Source organism: Magnolia sinica, chromosome 5 (assembly GCF_029962835.1).
Source record: "Magnolia sinica isolate HGM2019 chromosome 5, MsV1, whole genome shotgun sequence".
Lineage (NCBI taxonomy): Eukaryota > Viridiplantae > Streptophyta > Magnoliopsida > Magnoliales > Magnoliaceae > Magnolia > Magnolia sinica.
The window spans coordinates 110,724,248-110,745,212 of NC_080577.1; the positions used below are offsets into that span (position 1 = coordinate 110,724,248).

General features: G+C 40.3%; 1 protein-coding gene across 1 annotated transcript; it reads right to left on the reverse strand.

The window, feature by feature from the left end:
- Positions 1 to 13,067: 13,067 nt before the first annotated feature.
- Positions 13,068 to 20,675, reverse strand: LOC131246686 (glycerophosphodiester phosphodiesterase GDPD1, chloroplastic-like). The gene is made up of 8 exons (XM_058247039.1): positions 20,400 to 20,675; positions 20,135 to 20,316; positions 15,792 to 15,851; positions 14,992 to 15,072; positions 14,702 to 14,902; positions 14,512 to 14,607; positions 13,999 to 14,195; positions 13,068 to 13,531 (listed from the first exon to the last, which is right to left on the reverse strand). The coding sequence occupies exons 1-8, from the start codon at positions 20,494 to 20,496 to the stop codon at positions 13,291 to 13,293; spliced, it is 1,155 nt and encodes a 384-aa protein (XP_058103022.1). The 5' UTR covers positions 20,497 to 20,675; the 3' UTR covers positions 13,068 to 13,290.
- Positions 20,676 to 20,965: the final 290 nt, after the last annotated feature.

Genomic DNA, 20,965 nt, shown 5'->3' on the forward strand with positions numbered 1-20,965 from the left:
TGTTATGTCCAAGTTGGCCATTCATTATTTTAGATCAATTTTGGACATAAACCCAAAAATGATGTAGATCCAAAGTTAAGGGATCATATCATAAAAATCATTCGGGATTGAGCGTTAACAGTTAAAAACTTTGGGGGGCTATGGAAGTTTTGGATCATGCTAATATTTATGTTTACCCTACATTGTGATCTTATGAATGAATTGGATTTCAAATAAATATTATAGTGGGCACTATCGTATGTTTCAATGGTGGGCATCATTATTCCTGCTATTTCTTATGATGTGGGCTACTTGAGATTTGGATCTACTTTAATTTTGAGCTTATGCCTTAAAATAATATAGAAAAATGAACAGACGGGCTGGATAAAACACATACATCATAATAAGGCCTACGGAGTTTTGTCATCTAGCACCTTAGGGCTTCCTTTCCTAGGCACCTCCCAAAGATGTTAACATCTTACATTCAATTTTGTCAAAGTAATAAATACTAAATTCAATCACTATATTTAAATATAGCAAATCAAGTAGGCCCTAGAGATCTGGCCTGGGAGTAAAAGACATACACCCACCATTGTGGGCCCCACATCGATAGCTGGTTTACATTAGATAGGGGTGAAGTGATAATTTATTTAATTATGATGTTGCTAATAGGTGTTGGTTTCATGTCGAGGGAATCTGCAATGAATGTGAAACATTGGACAACTAATTATAAAAAAATAATATCAAGGGGGCCATATCTCAAATTATTATATGATAAAGGGTGGTTGATCCCAATAACATTAAATTAACATTTATCCCTAAAATATCAAAACACATTGTTAGTTGCCGACACATTGAAGTATTTATTTTATGCTATTTATTCCCAAAATAGCCCAACACATTACCCATTTGATGATTGTGAGTTTGCAACCATGTTTGTATATTTGCAACATTATGTGAAGGCTCGACTTGGTATTTTCTATAATCCTTGTTTGTGGTGGGCTGGATGGGGCCTATCTTGCCATGTTGGCGCATATGTGGTGTGTGTTGGATATAGGCACATGGATCCAAAGGCTTGGATTGAAGGCCTATTATACCATACTGGCTGTGGCTTGAATTTGAAGTGTTTAGGCCAGACCTATTCAAAGTTTTTATTTTGCTGGCCCAAGCCCTCCAATTGAAGGGGGTGGAAAGAAGCAGTCATTCTTTGAAAAAGCTTGATTTTTTGTCTCCGAGCTTTCTTCGTATATCTCACCGCCAATGTATAGAGACAAAGGGAAGTAACCAAACCATGACGTGGCTACCTGAATTTTAGAATTAATTGATATATATATATATATATATATATATATATATATATATATATATATATATATATATATATATATATATATATATATTGTTTCCCTTCATCTTAATTAGTGTGTTTGATGAATGACCCTTGTGGCATTTACTAAACCTAGAGGGCCCCACAAACCTACGAGGAGGTTTTGTCAATTGGACACCCTCTCTAGTTGGCTCTAGTGGTACGGCTTATTTAAGTTTCTATTTGAATTGGTTTTTACTTTAGTATACATGCCATTTATAATTACCCTTATGGGCACAAAAATTCATGCATACATCACGTGAGCCTCGCAATAATTACATTTTCCTTTTAACTTATACATTATAGGTGCACCACGTACCTTATGCTAGCCTATTATTATTATTATTACTATTATTATTATTATTACTGTTGTTATTGTCGTCGTCGTCTATTGACTGATCTAGGGTGGCATTTCCATCAAATATCACAACCAAATTGATTATAAGTTACAGTCTATCTTGCAGATAACTTCCAACCTTTTATGTGTGTTTCACATCCAAACCGTCCAATAGATTGACCATCATGAGAATCGCCTTATGAAAAGTTAGCCACATTCACTCATCAAGATGACAAGTTTGTATTTTGTAATATATAAATGCCTTAGACATTCAGTTCTATGGTGTGGCCCGCCTAATGAGTACATTAGGTGGATTTTTTCTCTCGGTGATCTGCTCGGTGGAGACAGCCTGTTGAAAGGGTTGGATGCCATGTGCACTTAATACTTTAGAAGTAATCAGTGGGGATAACTTGTGGTCCAACCGACTGGACTAGAGACCTCCACCGTTTAAAATATAAGGCCGAGTACACGAAGAGGGAACTTCCATGTGGGGGCCATGGTTGGTTTATCCAACCATTGATCTGATGGCCCCATCATGGATGAACCATGCCCCAACAATCTTTTCATTTAAACAATTGAAACCTTTCCATTGCAGGCAGGTAAATAGATGGTTAAGAAGAAATGTACCAGCCAGGACTGCACACGGAACTTATAGGGACTGGAACCGGCTAGACCGCACGGTTTGGTTAGGTTTTAAAGTGCACCAGTTCTGGTTACAAAAATCAATGAACCAGTTAGTTAGATTCAACTCCCGATTTGGAGTTCCGCGGAACGAACCGGACCATAGAAATGAATCCTGAAACTTGGACCCTTGGTCAATAAATATTTTTTTAAAAAACTTAATTTTTTAAAAATAAAAATAAAAATATATCATTCATTAAATGGATCACAACACAAATCGGCATTGACAGAAAAATTATTTTAGAAACACAAAAAAGTCATAAGAACAAACCATGGCAGCATTACTCTCAGCGAACAAATTTCAGTAGAGGAGCTTTGGTTGGATTATAAAATAGAAAACCATGCAATTAGGCCGGATTATAAAAAACCATCTGGTTCCAATTCGGTTCTAGGGTGCAAACGGTTTGGTTCCGGTTCTAGTTTTCATGGAACCATTGCCAATGGTTCCGGTTTCAACCCATAACCGGACCAAACCGTGTGCACCCCTCGTACCAGCATTCCACATTCAACGGAGAAAATACAAAAGATTTAACGGCTAGGATCTCCCAATTAGGGAGATTTTTTTGCTTATGGTTCATTCATGATGGGGAACATCGCACTGACGGATTGGATAAACCGATTATGGCCTCCACATGTATAGATTAAGTTCTAATGGAAGGAATTACGTGTTCCTAATCAGAATTAATCACGGCAAATTCGCACTCGGATCTCAGCTTTGCTAGGTCCACACGCGTGTGCAGTAAAGCACATGCCATACGTGTGCCAGTACGGCATAAGAGTTCCGATATCCAATCCATCCATTAGAACGGCACCACTATATTGATGGCCTAGCCCAAGAATCTGGTTGATCCATAGGTCAGTTGAGCCACATTTATTTTCAAAAAACAAAAAAGGTTGGACCAACCTGATGGATGGATTGGATCTTCCACCCATGTGCTATAATGGCACATGTGTGGTGTGCATGATCTTTATTACACGCGCGTTTGCGCTGAGCAAAGCTCCATAAATCTTTCTATTTTCCACTTACGTACAAAACGGCATGTGGGGCCCACCATAATGTTTTCATCTGCACCCATGTTTTTCTCCCAACGCACCTAAAAATCAGGCTGATTCAAAACTCAGGTGGGCCATACCCGGGGGAACAGTCGGATACGGATCCTCAAAGAACTTCAAGATTGTATGTGGGGCCATCTATGTTTCGTATATTGCATCTAATCCGTCCAAAAGATGCATCGGATGAGGATGAATGGATAACCAACAAATCAGGCAATTCAAAAACTCAGGTGGGTCACAACATGTGATTTTAGAGGTTTTAGGCGTGATTATACATGGTGTGGGCCAACTGAGTTTTGGATTGATCTGAGCTGTGTGAGAGAAGAAGAATAGGAATGGATGGATTGGATGTAATCAAAACATTACAGTAGCCCCTCACGTGGATTGTGGGTATGATTTATTAATCTGGATACATGGGCCGTCTCTGGTGAGGCCCACCATATCAGCAACGCATGCGTGTGCAATCTAAACCATCCATTGGGTGGGCCCAATATTATTAATATTCTTATTTGTCCCATGTTTGGCCTAGATTCAAAGACACGATGGGCAAACTACGGGTGTCCTAACCCAATCGGATCTGTGTCGGGTCTACTTTAGACCCGGACCTTCAAGGACGCAGATTGCTCAGGTACGGGTCCTGTAAGACCTGGTCCGTTGACAGCCCTTGCTGATGGGCTCGTAAATGGCCTGATAGTATATGGGCCTCTGGGCCAATAGCAACATGGGCTCCACATGAGGTTCTAGTGAGGTGTGGGCCAATTCATAGATCCCAAAGAGACATCATGATGGGCCATGATCAACGATAATAAGAGATCCAGGTCCATCTATGGATTTATGACCACGCTGAAGTTATTTTTTTGGCAGACTTTCAGGGCCAATTGATATGAATCTTACGCCCCACAAACAAACTGACCAATCTGGGGCTGACCACGGCCCGGCTGAATCCAGGCCGTTAATTGTCCAAATCGGGATCCCTGCAGTTGGTTTTAGCCACTCATCCAAACATGATGTAGAGCGGGTCGCGGACACTTTCATGTCCAAGATGGACCAGAGAAGTCCCAAATCAAAGGCGGAGGTGATCTAGACAACTAAAACCTTACGATAGGCGTATCTCACAAACTAGAATGAGTTACTTGACGTACCATATATGATTTTGGGTAGGAGAAGCTACTTTAGCCAACCAACCGGCAATGCTGGGTTGCCCACGCCGAATTTGCAAGATTCCATCATATCGACGGTTGAAAATCCATTTTATTTCTGTTTTTACTATTTATAGTAGGTTTTAGTTTAATTATAACTCTTCATCCTTCTTTAGGAGTTATGTCCAACATGAAAGTGTTTAGAAAAATTAGGAGAATAATGCAGTTAAGCTCCATAGGACACTTACTATAAATAGTAAATTAAGTTGCAAATTTTAGGAAGTTTTAGTTGTATTTTAATTCTGAAACTTCTTCCAAGTTTTAGTATCCCTATTTAAAGGGTTGTAGACTAATTTATTTCAATTATCAATCATTTTACGAATTTTCTATAATATTATTTCTATTTCTTGCTTTTTCCCGTTGGATTCGAGTAGTCACTGCGAGAAGTCACTGCGAGGAGTCCAAAGGAGTTCGTGGATTCGAAGTAGTTATCCCCGAGATAGACGATGATCAACCTCATCAGGTTCATCAACTTCAAGTTCAAATGGGCCGGCCATTCCTGTTGTCGTTTCATCATGGCTTCATCCAAGGATTCCTTAAGATGCTGGAAGACCTTTCAATCGTTTTCCCGTCGAAGAGTCTGGGCCCAGAAACATTGGCATGTTCCAAGCGCGGTCCGTCGTGAGATAGCAATCTCCATGTCGAACACATTCGATGAATAATTGATAAAAATTGGCGTGGATTGATAATATGAAGTGAACCTGGCCCACTGGGGCCCACCCGAATTTGGAATTTTAGAACAAACATCAGGACACGTGGTAGTGATACAGACCCCATCAAGCATTTGAATATTGCCATTCTCTACAATCCAAATCTCCCATTCGCTGTTACAGTGCCCACTTGCAATCGTTATCTAGTGGTCCCTTATGGAGTTTTTCCAACTTCAATATTGTCCATTGATTTCAATTAGGTATATCAATGGGCCCAAACATAAAGTTAAGCTTGTAAATTAAATGGGCTGGGCCTGTCAGCACATTCCTAGCCTGGGTAGACCAGCCCATTTAGGGCTTTGAGGGCAATTTTCTTATATGTTAACGAATTTTCAGAATCATGTACCAAAAGTAGACGGTTGGACTTGGACTGTGGTCTGTTTGGTTGGGCCAATCTTAGGCCCCGGTGAGACCAGGCCTATGATTTACTATGTGGGCTGAGCTTGGTTAAACCTCATCCAGGCACCCAACCCACTGACCGCAGTAATTTCAAACTTTGACACTTGGTTCAAAATACTGGGATCTATTGTATCATGAACTGAAATCTCACAGTAGACTTGAAAGTCCATAAATTAGGCAGGATTTAGAGACACAAAATCTAGGTATTTTATTTTAGATATAAAATATAGGTAACAGATGTCCTAAGTAGGGGTATAAATAGGTCTGGCCTGTTGTAACAGACGTCTTAAATGGAGTCTTTTGCAGGGCCTATCATGCAATATACAGGCTGTTTGATGTCATCGTCGATGGCATCGAACAGTGCTCCATCCCATCGAGAATTTTTGGATTTCTCCAGTTGGTTGTTGGACTAATTGGGCATTTTTTCGATGCCATCGATAGTTGTTCAATTTCATTGAAGATCTATTCGATGCCATTGAACATGGCTCAATGCAATCAGAAAAAATTGAAATTTTATGTTATGTTGCTGGATAGTTTGGGTTTTAGTTTAATGTCATCGACTCGGCTTCGATGACACCGAACTGCTCAGTGTAGATTTACGCAGAGTTACGTAATTGTCTGGATTTTGTTTTCTATTTTGATTGTGCTTCCTTCAAATACTATATATTGGAGTGTAATCGAAATTGGAAAGGTGTGAACCAGACTTGTATCGGGTTTGGTTCTATGGCCCAATGGTAAATAAACTTTGTTTCAACACTGAGATCATGGCATTGAGTGCTCATGAGTGTGGATGTTAAAAATAAAAAAAACTAGATCAAAATCTACCTAGATCCAAGAAGATAATTAGTCATCTCTCTCCTCTTCTTTTCTTTTCTTTTCTTTTGAGCTAAACTGCAACAATGATTCACAAAACTTTTTCTTAAATGGGGTTACTCATCCTCGACTTGTGACAATTTGGACCGTGCAAATTGTGAGTTCATATACATATATATATATATATATATATATATATATATATATATATAGAGAGAGAGAGAGAGAGAGAGAGAGAGAGAGAGAGAGAGTATTAACAAAATTCAAACTAAATAAAATACCCTAATTACCTAATTATATTTATTAAATTTGAATTATTTATAATTTATTCTTTACCATAAAAATTAATTGCCATCATAAATTTATGTTTTATATAGAAAAAATTCAACCAATTCTATTACCAACCCATTTGATATAGGTTCTCTTTTAGCTGGATTCAACCCATTAGGTAAATGAGTTGTTGACCCTACTTAAACCCATCCCAAATTTTAATCACTTGGGTCTAGTTCCAAAAAATTCTAACTCAATTATGATGCAGAACATGAAGCAAGCACATTTTTATTACAAATGAACTAGAAGAAGTCCATAAGAAAATTAACAAAAATTTAGTATAGTTCGATCGGTCGAAGTCAATTGAGTAGATTAATTGTGTCGATCAATCGGGTCCATCGATCAATGGAAATTTAGATTTAGGTGAAAGCTTACTGATAATTTCTTGCTTAGATCAATCGATTGGAATAAATACAATTTTATGAGTTTTAGTTTCTGGGCGTTTTTGTGCCATTTTCATCGTTGACGATCTGATTGATGAAATGTGAAAATTTATACACTTTTTAGTTTTTATTTCATTATTTGTTTAAATCTTTACTAATTATGTCTTAGAGTTAGTTTAAAAATATTTAAGTATATAAATTCATTTATTTTGATAACTTTTTCAATAAAAAATTTTAAAATTTTCTTATCCCTCCTGAGTTCGAAAAACTTCTGTTGTGAATTCAAGGTGTTTATTGTTAGATGAAGATGGTGATTGTCTTAATCACGCCCTACGCTAATTGCCAGATGAGACTGCAGTGTCGGCAGCAGGTTGCTACTGGCCAATCACCATAGTTACTGGACGATGCTCTATGAGCCCCACATTGATGTATGCATTTTATCCATACCATCCATTCATTTTGGATTATTATTTTAAGGTACAAGCCCAAAAGTTAGGTAGATCGAGGTCTCAAGGTGGACCACACCACAGGAAAACAATGGTGATGGAATGCTCACCATTGAAAACTTCGTAGGGCCCACTGTAATGTTTATTTGGCATCCACCCCGCTGATTAGGTCATAAAGACCTGGGTGAAGGGAAAACACAAATATCAGCTGGATGCAAAACTTTTTTGGCCCCAATAAGTTTTTAATAGTGATCGTTCAATCACTACTGTTTCCTGTGGTGTGGTCCACCTAATATTTGATATTTCTCGTTTTTTGCTCATGACCTAAAATAATATGGTAAAACGGATGGACGGCATGGATAAAACAAATACATCATGGAAAGGCCCACAGAGCAACATCCAGTTGCGACTGCAGTGTCAGTACTCAGTAGGCAAACCCGGAGGGATCCAGTCCAAGAAAATAATTTAATGTTTGGTGTTACTTGAAAATAACGTTATGCAGCGGAATGATATTTTAAAACGTTAAAATACTCGTACAATTTGATTAGTTTCAGTCATTTCAAGAAAAATGGTGGGCCTTTATCCTTACGACAGCCTCATCTCATAAGATATGAAGGCAGATACAAATTTCAAACTAAATGAGAACCCCATTTAAAAATAAAACAATTTTAAAAAGAATTTTTTTTAAAATTGCAATGAACGGTACGGATGGGCCCATCTTTTCATCAAAACCGTTCATCCATATGCCATGTTGAATGGGTTATACCCAAGTTTCTCTCTCTAATTCCGAATACCCACAGCATGTACTTTCAGCCGGATCTAATTCCGCCCCATGTGTAATGCATGGTTACTTCTTCTTGTTTTTTTTATGAGTTCTTTGGTCATGCAAGATCTTCGTGTAGGTGGCTTTGTTTTATTATTATTTATTTTTTAATTAAAGGTCATCTGCACATTTTACATTCGAAAAATAAATCCAAAGTGTTTCAGAAGACCAAATCCAAAGTACTTGGATGGCTCATATGCCTTTGTCGATGGAGCAGTGGAATGCAGTTTTTTTGAAACTCATATGACAGAAGAATCGAATTCGTTGAAAGCTTCAAAAGGCATTAAAGAATGGGAAGTAACAATGTGCATGAATATCGTCTAGCTTCATGCATCCACTTGGAACTAACCTCTTATGAGGTAGCATTCCTTGGTTAGTCATGGGTCATGACTAACCAAGGAATGCTACCTAGAGGTGTACACGAACCGAGCTAGCTCGACTCGACTTGAAAAAGCTCGATTTGACTCAGTTTGAAGCTGAGTTTGAGCTGATTTTTTTAGCTCGAAAGTGCGTTCAAGCTGCCCCAGCTCGACTCGACACGGATTAAACCCAACTCGAATCGAACTTGGATTGAACCAGTTCAGTAACTTGGTTACTTTGATATTGATGTTGCTCACCAAGTGTTTGATGAAATGACTCAAAAAAGTGTCGCTGGTGGCAAGGAAGGTATATATATGAAACCAACACCCTTTTTTTCTTAATTTTTATGTTGCTTAGGTGTTTGATAAAATACCTGTAAAAGCATTGTCGTTGTCTCAAATACAATGAGATTTTGAAGGTGCAATCCAGGTGTTTGTGAAAATGTTGCAATGGCGAATTCAGCTCGATCTTGGCTCGAACTGTCCCGAGCTGAGCTGGCCAGTCAGGATTAAGGACCGAGCCGAGACGAGCTCGAGCTAAGTCGAGCTGAGGTCAGCTAGTGGCCAAGCCGAGTCGAGCTGAGGCTAGCTCGACTCGGTTCGACTTGATGTACGCCCCTAGTCATGACATAGGAAGGTCAACTTCACAATCTACTGTCTAGTTTTATGGGGCCAATCTTCCTTCACTGGCAAAGGCAAGGGCGTGGACCGTCTAGGGAGCATGAAAGTCGGCTTAGAAGAGTGGGCCTGCAGGATCCTACTGTCTATACGATATTAGACCTTTGCAAAAGCCAATGATGAATGTCATAAATTTAGTAGTGCACCTAAAACTACAAGAGTAGAAAGGTCTGATCACCCCTTTGGCCCCATATTATAATAAATGATTTAAATTGTGCAAGGGACGGGCTTTTCTCTCTGAACTTTTGGATTTATAGATGGGATAAACATATATCTAATCTAACCTTTTTCAATATCTTTCCATCATCCAAATTTAAATTTCAAATTGACTTTGAATTTGAAAATCTAAAACGAAGTCCCAAATGAGAGAAGTAATATAAAAGATGTGGGACCCATCCACTAGTCCTTACCCACAAGTAGACTCCACAAGCCCATGTCTAGCAGAGCTCACCATGTAGCGACTTATTGATGGTTGTCTCGGCTTTAGCTAGATCAAGAGTTTAGCGAGTTTGGGAGGCTAGTAGATGAAAGCCTCTTTCCTTTTGGTAAGGGTAAGTCCCTAGTATAACAAATCAACATTTCACGTTGGCATGATTGACTTCCACTATGAATACTGAGAAAGCAATCCAAGCAAAGAAGGTAGCTAGTGAAGTACATATCAAGTTGATGCACGAAGATATCTTCTTGAGAATTGGTGATAAGGGAACGCCTAGTGGTTTTTTTCCTTTCTAACTAAATTCATATTGGATTTCATCTGTAGTAGACATTGGTAGTTAAGAAAGCTGTTGGGGCAGCACAAAAGCAAATCCCAATTCAAACTAACAAGACGATATTAAACGAAAGCAAAATGCACAGAGAACACAACTTTTACGTAAAAAAAACCCTCATGAGTAAAAAAAAAAAAAAAAAACATAGTACAATGTGACAAACAATCTAGAAAGCAATATTACAAGATATGAATGGACTAACCGATCCGAACAACCCCAAAAACCTCATTGAAATCTCTAACTATGCTCTTGGACCCTTAAGAAGGTCTTAAAGAATCCTAACCTTAGCCCAATCCCGATTACACCTGATATATATAATACCACAACTAGAATAGGAAACAAATCGCGCACTTATGCAGTTTTGTGTACGCCTTCGATGGCATCGACATCCATCGAAGACTAGTCGATGATATCGAAGCCACCTTCGATGTCATCGAGTATCAACTCCAAAATCGTCCAGCAATCAACTAGGATTTTTTCTAATTTTTCCGATGGGATCACGCATATGTTAACGGCATCGACATCTACTCAATGGAATCGAGTGGTCTGTCGATGATATTGATAGACTCTGTTACAAACATATTTAAGACATTGACAAAGATAGAGTGAAGACGGAGGGAGTGTGCATGATAAGCAATCGTTGTGGAGCTATGATGGAGACGAAGTAAAGATGAATGATCAGGTATAGCAAAAGAACAATGGAGTGTGAAGATTGAAGATATGGTGAAGATTATTGTCTAATGTCTTAAATCTGTCTGTAACAGGGTATGTCAATTACATCAACAAACCAATCGATTCCATCGAGCAAATATTGATGTCATCAACATATGCTCGATCCCATCGAGAAAATCTGAAAAATCCTAGTTAATTGTTGGACAGTTTTGGAGTTGCTACTCGATGGCATCGAAGGTGTCTTCAATATTATCGATTAGTCCTCGATGGCCGTCAATGCTATCGAAGGCGCGCGCAGAACTGCGTAAGTGCGCGATTTGTTTCCTATTTCAGTTGAGATAACATATATACCAAGTGTAATCAGGATTAGGGTAAAGTTAGGGTTCTCTAAAACATTCTTGAGGGTTCAAGAGCATAAGGATTTTAATAAAGTTTTTAGGGTCGTTCGGATCAGTAAGTCCATCCATCTATTGTGATATTGCTTTCATGATAGATTGCATCTCGCTTTTCGCATTGTGCGTGGTTTTTTTCCGTGATTTTTCCACATAAAAGTTGTGTGTTCTATCATTCATTTTGCTTTCATTTGATTTCGTCTTGTTAGTTTGAATTCAGATTTGCTTATGTGCAACCTCTAACAAAAATAACAATTAAAAAAGCTTAAAGTAGATAAATGGAACAACCTCACTCAATAACAAATATCCTTGCCGTGCTTCAAGTACTTCTGCCATTTCATCGAAGCCATGAAAAGATGATTCTTTCATGGGTCGGCGTGTAATAAGAAATTGCAAAGGTCCCTTGTGGGTGTACACAGATCATTGGGAGAGAGATTGAACCCCAAACTAGGAGCCAAGCCAACCAAAGGCTAGTTCCTTGACGCAGGGAAAGACTTGAGGTCGAGCATCGTCTTCCTCGGGAGGATAACTGTTCCGAATCTATGGAACTTCTTTGGACTCCTCACATAGACTTCTCGAATCCACGAGAAAGAAAGAAAGCAAAATAGAAAATAAATTCTATAAAATTCGAAATTAATGATGATTAATTGTCTAATGTGTCCCCTTACACCATTAATAAAAGAAAAATAAACTAAAATTTGTAATTACCAAAAATAGCAAAATTCTAACTCTAATAAAACTCTTCTAAAGCTTAATTTTTAAAATATAAATTCCAAATAAACTTTTGTTAGAAGAGTCCTAGCATAATTACAAGTTATTTATAAAAAGGAAGAAAATCAAAAACTCTAAAAATAGAAAAATATTTAAAAAATTCAGAATTACTAAAAATAGTAATTTTTTCCTAAAAATTTATTTTTGACCTAAAAGCGGACGTTTTCTAATGAAACAGACAGATGTGACCCACTTTGTGGGTCGTTTCACCTTAGATGGCCTGTTTCAGTAAAGATTGATAGGTTGTATGCCCGTAACGATACCCAGATCAAAAGTTAATAGTCAATATACGGTCCACCTATTGGACCAACCATGCTACGAACGTATCTGTGACACGTTCTTGCATCATTCCTCCATGCAATCTGGACTGCCCCTCTTCTTTAGAGGAGTTTGTCCATTTCCTCCAAAGATATGAGATGGATCAATTGCAGCAGGGGAAAGAGAAGCAGATGTGATATTGGCATTCCACAACTCTAGGGGCCACCTGCTAAACGACTGGGATTAGCCGTCCATTTTGTTTTTTTTAGCCAGGAAAAGTTTCATATACAACTTAAGCGTGCCTCCAGTTAGAGATGTTAGAGAACAATTGATTATTTTAGATGCCCATTTTAGGGACGTCGGTCATCCATAAGACAGCCCACCAAACGAACGGTTTGGATCAGTCAACAGCGAGTCGGTGATGCAACTGAGTCTGCATAAGGGTTGGGCAAGTAGATCTTGTCCAGCCCAACTTATTTGACGTTGGTGGGAATTTCTACCTGAGCCCAATTCCTTACCTGACAGACTGGAAATGATCTCGACTTGGGTCCTTAGATGATGGGTTGGTTCGAGCTGGATTGGACTTGACTAAGTCGAAGCAACTCGATACTGCAATTTCACCTCAGACTAAGTTGAATTGGAAGTGGTCACAACAGAAGTGTGACCTTACTCAAATCTGCTTTGATGAAGATTTTCGGTGGTACAAACGCAATCCCATCCATCCGTCTGCCCGTCAATGGTCACCGTGTGACAAGAAGAGCAGATGAATTACTATACAACAATGCTTATGGGACAGAGAGAGCTATCCCCTACACACTAAAGATTGAAAACTCTCTATTCACTTGTCATGAATTCTCTGTGATAGATATTTGGCCTACGGTTGTATCAACTGGGGTATGAGCTTGAGCAGAAACGACAACTCACGTTCGGAGAAATTGGGCCGTGCAATTGGCTTTTTGGGTCCATCTGCTTCCAAATCAGGAGACCCATCCTCCTCTTGCTCCTCAGATGGCTTGATGAAATCAGAAACTGCTTCTGTAATCTCTTTCACTAGATCAACGATCACGCCGTCAATGCCCATCAGATGTTGCATGTAAACTGCTTCCGGCACATTGCTGAAAACACATGATAAATAAGTCAATGTTGAAGAGTAAGATCGCTTCATGAAAACTCTATATTCAGCTTTCCAAAACCATTCGCCCAATGGACCCCACCATGGATTAACCTGCCTCTTTAAGTATCCCAGATTGGAAAACGCTGGCCCATCTATTCTTGAATGTAGACTGTTTCTGTAATTCTTTTGATTTGCCCCATCAAGGAAACTAATTGGGCATGGCCCGTCGACATAGGTCTCATCGGATCAGTGGTTTAGATCAACAACCAATCGACCCAACTTTTATGAGTCTAACTCAGCTGATCTAATGAATCACTCGCTCAATAAGGCTCAGCAAATTAGAACTCAGCTCGATTCAAAATATCACGATCGAGTTAGAATCTGAGCTGAGTCCCACAGTGACTCAGACAATTGAAAATTTGCAATGAAGTTGAAACTATCCAATGGCGAGAAGATGCAACAGCTTACTTCAGCTGGCCATAGGTCAGGAGTTGAAGATTGCATTCTTTGATTCTAGGTATTGCTCCCGGATTTCTGAAAATGGCTTTCACTTCGGATACAATCCCTTGTAAGCCGTTGGCCAAACACATCTTGATGGCCTCATCCAAGGAATTTCTCCTCACATCACTGTAAATTTCGCACCCTCCATTTGTAAGGAAGAATACCTGGTTCGAGAAAAACAACGATAGCCTTAGATCAGTCCCAATGTGGGAAAGCTAACATGACACGCAGCAAGATGAATGTGGGAAATGCTCCATTTTAAACTTTTGGTCCAACAAATAACCCTTTAGATCCCAAGTTCTCAAATCATTTCTATAATCTATACTTCCCAAATACCAATCTCAAAAACATCTTCTGAGTGAACTTCTAATCAGAGGAAAATGTCATTTTCTTGGAAAGTATTTTCCACCTAAATACTTTCCAAGCTCCCAAACAGGTTAATATAATTACAGAATCCTTTACATGGGGAAGAACTCTTACAGGGAAAACACTCTGCAATTTCCGGACCAGCCTCGCAGCATCTGGCTGAAAGCTTGAGAAAATGATGGGTCTGTCTTTGGCATATTTAAACACCACCTGCCATTCAAAATGAGAATAAACAGATGCCCATTTAAGAAATTCATGTATTTGACAATGTCCAATAAAAAAATCTCTGATTTTAAAAAGTTACCAGCAAGATTGCTTGAAGAACATGTATAAGCTCTTCATCTTGATAGACTATATTGTCATCGAATTTTAGCTCAATGTTGAAGCCCAGAGACGGGTCAACCCTCTGGAAGGCCTCTTGCAATGTACACAGGGAGTCGTCGTCTTCGACATTCCAACTGAAAATTCTCCCATCTTTAGCTTTTCTAAGTAGAGATTTTCCCACCTATAGGAAATTTTTAAACATTAGGATTAGTTACTTTTTTTTCCCCTTCTTCCATCCAAATCTCACTAAAAGAGAGCTTAAATGCTTACATTTCCAGGTTCTCTTTGGGGCCCATAGCTAAGAAATTCATTTAAGGTGAGATCTGTAAGTCTCATTTCAGATATACAGCCCTGGAAATTAAACCCAGAAAAACTATTATAAATCAACACATTAGAAAGTAACATCTATTTATGATGTGGGCCCATAAAGTGGATGATGACCCACCCCATTTAGACCATACATGTAGCTCATACAGGGAACATGTGACAGCCAACAAGTACACTGATCAGATGATCCCAATCATCACTTGGGGTTGGAACACCATAGCCAATAATAGAGAGATGATTATGGTTCCACATCATTGGTCATATCCAGTGGGCCATGTGTGGAAGAGTAAAATAGTTCCATCTTGCTCCAGTAGTGCTTTGGTATACCGCTAGAAGAAGAGTTGTCCATCTTCAGCTTTGAAAAGGTCAGCCCAAAATCAAATCATGTAGATATGTTGAATTTTCATTGGCCTTCACCCCGCACACCCGAGTAGCATCCATGACGTTCAACAGGCCAGTCTCACCATGCTTGAGCTATGGCCCAAAACGTCAGTTTAATAGGCTGGGGTTAGCCTGATGAGCATAGCAAGTGGGGCCTACCATATGAACAACCCAATCCTCATGGGCATTCCATAATGTGATTTCTTGAGCTAAAGCCTTTCAAGTGGTTACCCATTTGAATGGAGAACATGTGCACCAAGCTGGCAGTAGAGATGGTAATACACTGATTTTCAGTGTACAGCCTACTCATGAGATTAAGTTCCACATGTAGAAAACATAAAGGGAATGGAAGAAAAACTTACATTTTCTTCTGTAAGGATTTTGTCGTCATGGAAAATGACAGGGCAGTCATCTCTTGTCACCTACAAGAAAGTTACATTCACACTCTCGTCTAAGCTTCTCTTCATTCACCCATTTTTTTTTAAAAAAAACCAACGAGAAAAAAAAATCCACACAAATAAACAAATCAGTACATCGAAATTCATGTAATGCGATGGAAAGAAAAAGAAAGAAAGAAAGAATGAAGGGAATTTTTGGCATTTCATGTTTTAGTTGATTTGACTAAAAGCTCCAACAAATGACCGACTATTATTTTTAATTACAGAGGCCGGTTCTGTGCTTGTAGAATAAGCTTATTCTACAAATGATTCATCTACATGTGAAGAGTTATTCACCTACGCATTTAAAGCTATTCACCCACTTGTAGCTATGTAGGTCCCACCGTGTTGTGTGTATTACATCCATGTATTAAGTGAGCTCAATCATGATTACAAGATGCTCAGCCTATCAAATACTTAGGTGGACCGCACTTTAAAAAAAATAAACAATTGACAACCACCCAAAACCTCTAAATTCACGTGGAGTCCAACTTTGGCTCTGGTAACCCTTATAGATAGGCTAGAAAACTCAACTTGATATTCAACCCAGTAAAGTTGAGTCGTGGACTCCACTCAATATTTGGTAATTAAACTAAGAAATTAGTTACACTCATAACAGACACTTAAAACAGTATGAATAAAAAAAAAAATTGCTTAACAGTTGCTCAGTCAGCTGGTAAATGCTTTTGACTCACTGAGGCTTGACGAATCAACCCGAACCAGAACCGAGTCAGACTCCTCAGTGAGTTTCACAGCGACTCGGCTCAATTTCTAGCCGAGTTTCAATCGACTCACTGAGTTTTAGAACTATGGTTTACATGAAGCAACTAATTGGACAGTCTAGAGAAAAATTGCCATACAGCTCAGACAAAAAAACTGGCCCGACCATCAAGATAAGCCATTACAGAAAACAGACTAATCCGATCACCAGGTGGGCCATGTGTGTTAATTCGGATCAATACATGGTTATCCATGGTTTTCTGCAATGTTTTCCGCATTAGTAAATAGGCTCGACTTTTGTAGCAAATATTCTTCAAGGTGGGGACCAACATGTTCGGAAGGATTTGGATCCAAAAAACAACATGTGGGCATGCGGCATAGTTAAAAACTAAAAGGTTCTCTGCTTCAAATGATTAACACCACGGTGGACATCATCATCACCACCACTTTTTGTGAACACTGGATCTAGCTCTTTTTCGGGGTGATACCATGAAATGACATGGTAAAATGAATGAATGGCATGGATGAAACACGTGGACACGGTGAAAAACTAAAAGATTCTCTTCATGAATGATGTTTTTATCTTCTTTTTTTTTCTTAAATGCTATTCGCTCACACATGGGCCTTTGCATAAGGTCGTCACTGAGTTGCGTCCAGGAGCAATGGTTTGAATACCACACGTGGACACGTGTGTGTGAGCTGGCCTGGAAGTGTACAACTAGCTGCATGTGCGGAACGGATTAGGTGAGACACCGGATCCACCGAGGTAGGTCGGACTCCTGACTGTGGGGCCCACTGTGATGTATGTGAGTACAACCATGCCATCCATCTGAATGAAGCAGGTGGAACATCGTACATGAAATAGTGGTAATCGGCCATTAAAAACTTCTCCTGGGCCACAAAAGTTTTGGATCAACCTGATATATGTATGGTCTCTTCATCCATATCTTTTTACAGATTGGATGACAAATTTAATGGTGGGGATTCAATCACTACTGTTTCCTGTGGTATGGTCCACAGGAGATTTGGATCTGCTACATTTTTTGGATCATGCCCTAAAATAAGAATTCAAAACGGTTGGACGGTGTGGATTTGAGGCACATAGATCACCCTAGCCCCACAGTCAAGGGCCCACCCGCCTGGTGGATCTGGGGGTATCACCTAATCCGCTCCCCTGCATGTGAGTCCTCTTCTATAGATGTGCTAGATCCAAGCCTTCTATCAGATTAGGCACACGATTAGATATTTTGGCTCCTCATGTGGGTCACAATCTACAGATCAAACGGACCGCTATTACAGTTCTTTTCTAACCATCGTTGGCTTCGTAATCTGGGGCCACCTGAGTAGTGCAAATGGGCCTATACTGCACACCTGAGTAGGATCCGGACAGGTCCTCCCGCGAATATCCATCGCATTTCTCAACGGTCAACAATCAAAACCAGGGGCAGAAATGGGCGCACGAAAACCACGCGGCGTGGATCCCGTAAAATTTTAAGAAGAGGAAAACTACCATACTCTGGCAGTGCCTGATATATGATACGCAGGCACTTAGAAATTGCATATCTGGAATACAATTAATTCAAATTAAAAAGCTTGGATGTATGACGAACCAAACAAATATGATTATTTGACCATCGGGGTATCAGATTGGTGGACAGTTAAAAAATAAAATAGCCAATGGTCCTGCTTCAACAAATAAGTTTCTACGAATGAGAGGTCAGGATTGCTCCACCAATCTGAGTTTGGGACTGTAACTTCGCCCTATTTAATTTGAGTTCATGTAATGAGTTCCTGCATATCAGGCGTCCTACCTTGCCCGAGTATCACCTGACAACCCAGTTAAGAATCAGATCCAAGGACCGACTATTACAGATGATTCGCAGGAGTACAACTCCTACGTTCTTGATTAGCTGGACCCCACCCAACTGGGCACGCTTTTTGTCAAGCGGTGAGTTTTACACCGTGTATGGCATGAAACCGACTAGCCAGTGTACGGCTACGAACAAAAAGGCCAGCTGAATGTCCCCTTAGGTCTCGAGGACTACAAATTCATATCGGCCCTCAGACTACATGAGGTTCTTTTTATTTATATATTTATTTATTAAATCGTTTATTGACCTGGCAAACGCAATTTGCCACGCAAGAAGTCGCAAAACAACGTGTCAAATAAAAAAATAAAAAAAATAAAAAATCCGTCCGTAAACGTGTCTCCATCCAAGACATTCAGGAAGACGCGACAGTTACCGGCGGGAAGGGGACGCGGATTTATTTCGCAGGAAGTTCCTACGCTGATGCTAGGTGGGGCCCACCCGTGACCATACGAGAGGAAACCGTTAGGATTCAGTGATTACCGTTTGAAACATTTGCATGGCCATTAAGTTTTAAGGTATTTTTAACTTCATTCTAGGTAGGAATGATCTTATAAACGGTTTGGATGGCAATATAAATATAAAGCAGATCCTAGAAAGGTTTAAAACCGTAGGAAACTCTTTACCCGGTTTTTCCTCTCGAGCGGCGCTCAGAAGCTGTGGATCCATGGTGGTTTGTATTAAAATGAGATCTCAAAACGAATGTACAGTGTGGATTTCTAACAAACATCACGGTGGACCCCACCAAGCACCCGAGTTCAGGAAGTTCTTACAAAAGTCTCCGACAGGAAATCCGCGTTGCGTCCTGCCACCGCCTGCACGGACCGTTCTCCATATATGTGGATCGGCCCACCGTGATGTATTTGTATATCCACGCCGTCCATCCATTTTCTCGAAACATTTTAAGGTCTAAATTCGGGAATAAGGCAAATCCAACGCCCAAGTGGACCATACCAAATCTGGCACTTGGTTTGCATTAAATGCAAGTTGCACCATTTAATGAATGTCATCTGTGGGGTGGTCCACCTGAGCGTTGGATCTACCTCGTTCTTGGGGTCATGCCTTAAAATGATCCGTTAAAATTAACAGACCGAGTGGATAAATAGATACATCAAGGTGGGCCTCTCCACGGATCTACATGGACGGTAATCCTTCCAGGCGGCCGCGTGACAAGAAAGAAGGTGTGCGCTCCGTACGACCGTGTGAAATGCACGTGCCGGACTCGGCGATCGGTAACCGATTGGCGGAAAGCCAGAAAATCATCGAAGACAGTTTGCTAGACCACGGGACCGTTCCTAATTGTAGTCAGCAAGACTACTATACTATCCGTGGCCTCTCGATGGAGATCGTAGCCGTTAATATGGTGGAGCTCACCATCGGTTGCTCATGGTGCAAATTTCACCTCAGTAGGAGAATCCTAACCGCCGATCGTTGGGATTTAGTTTGTTAAAGACGAACAGTTTGGATATTTCATTTTGGTTGTACTTCGTGGGCCACACTGATGATCTTACGATCAATGGTAGTTCTGTCATTTCAGGAGTTTCAAAGCTATATAAAGCAATGGACGGTTCGGATCACCTATGCTGCGGACTAGGGTTTGGAGAATTCCTGCAAGTCACATGCGTTCTTTTGCCTAGAGAGATGACGGACAAATTAACGGAAAAGATCGCCGTTACTGACCTGAACATCGAACTCGACAAAATCAACGGCGAATTTCGCAGCGGAGTTGAAAGACAGGATGGAATTCTCCTTGATCGCTTTCATTCTCCGATCGGGCGAGTAGAGCATGTTCATGCCGCTGCCCCGATGCCCGATCACCGAGAATTTCTGCGGTTTAAACGCTGTTCTAACGGCGTCAGGTCCTGAAAAGGCAAAAAGACCGAAACAGTCAGACGGCGATTAACAAAAAGAAGAAGGTTTTCACGACGGTTTTCTCAATCGTCACCTTTGGAGAGCTTGGCGGAAGAGAGCGCAAGGGCAGCGTTCTCCGGGACCTGATCGAGGTTGGGGACGTCGGACATGTGGACGGCCTTGAGAGCCATGACGGAAAATCAACGGTGGGGATTAGACGAGTCAGGAAAATGGAAAATCGCAATGCGGCCTTGGATGGAGAGCGAGCGGTTCTTGGAAGGATATATACGGTGAGGCGGGAAAGAAACGGAACGTAGACGGGATGGAATATTCCTTTTCCAGTTTACGGATATGCTAACGGATATTCTAGTTTTGTCGGGATTCGTGTTCTGGAAGTAGACGTCGCTGTCGGTGGGAACGAGGGAGCTGGAAGGTGTTGGGAACGAACGCAGCCAGCCATGTGGGTGCGACCCTGACCGTGTGGCTTACCTCGATGTATGCCCTGTCTATCCACGCTGTCCATCCGTTTTGCCAGTTTATTTTACAGTATGGTCCCGAAGATGAAACAGGTATAAATCTGAAGTGGACCACAATGCAAGAAACAGTGCTCGTTGAAGGCCTGCCATTAAAAACTTCTTAGGATCCCTCGTGATATTCATT

What these genes read in the sequence shown, in the direction of transcription:
- LOC131246686 (XM_058247039.1), bottom strand. Translation starts at nt 20,496, where the DNA reads ATGGCTCTCAAGGCCGTCCACATGTCCGACGTCCCCAACCTCGATCAG. An exon ending in TTGTCGAGTTCGATGTTCAG is followed by an intron (nt 15,852 to 20,134) that starts GTCAGTAACGGC and finishes ACTTTCTTGTAG; the next exon opens with GTGACAAGAGATGACTGCCC. An exon ending in AAATCCTTACAGAAGAAAAT is followed by an intron (nt 15,073 to 15,791) that starts GTAAGTTTTTCT and finishes TTTAATTTCCAG; the next exon opens with GGCTGTATATCTGAAATGAG.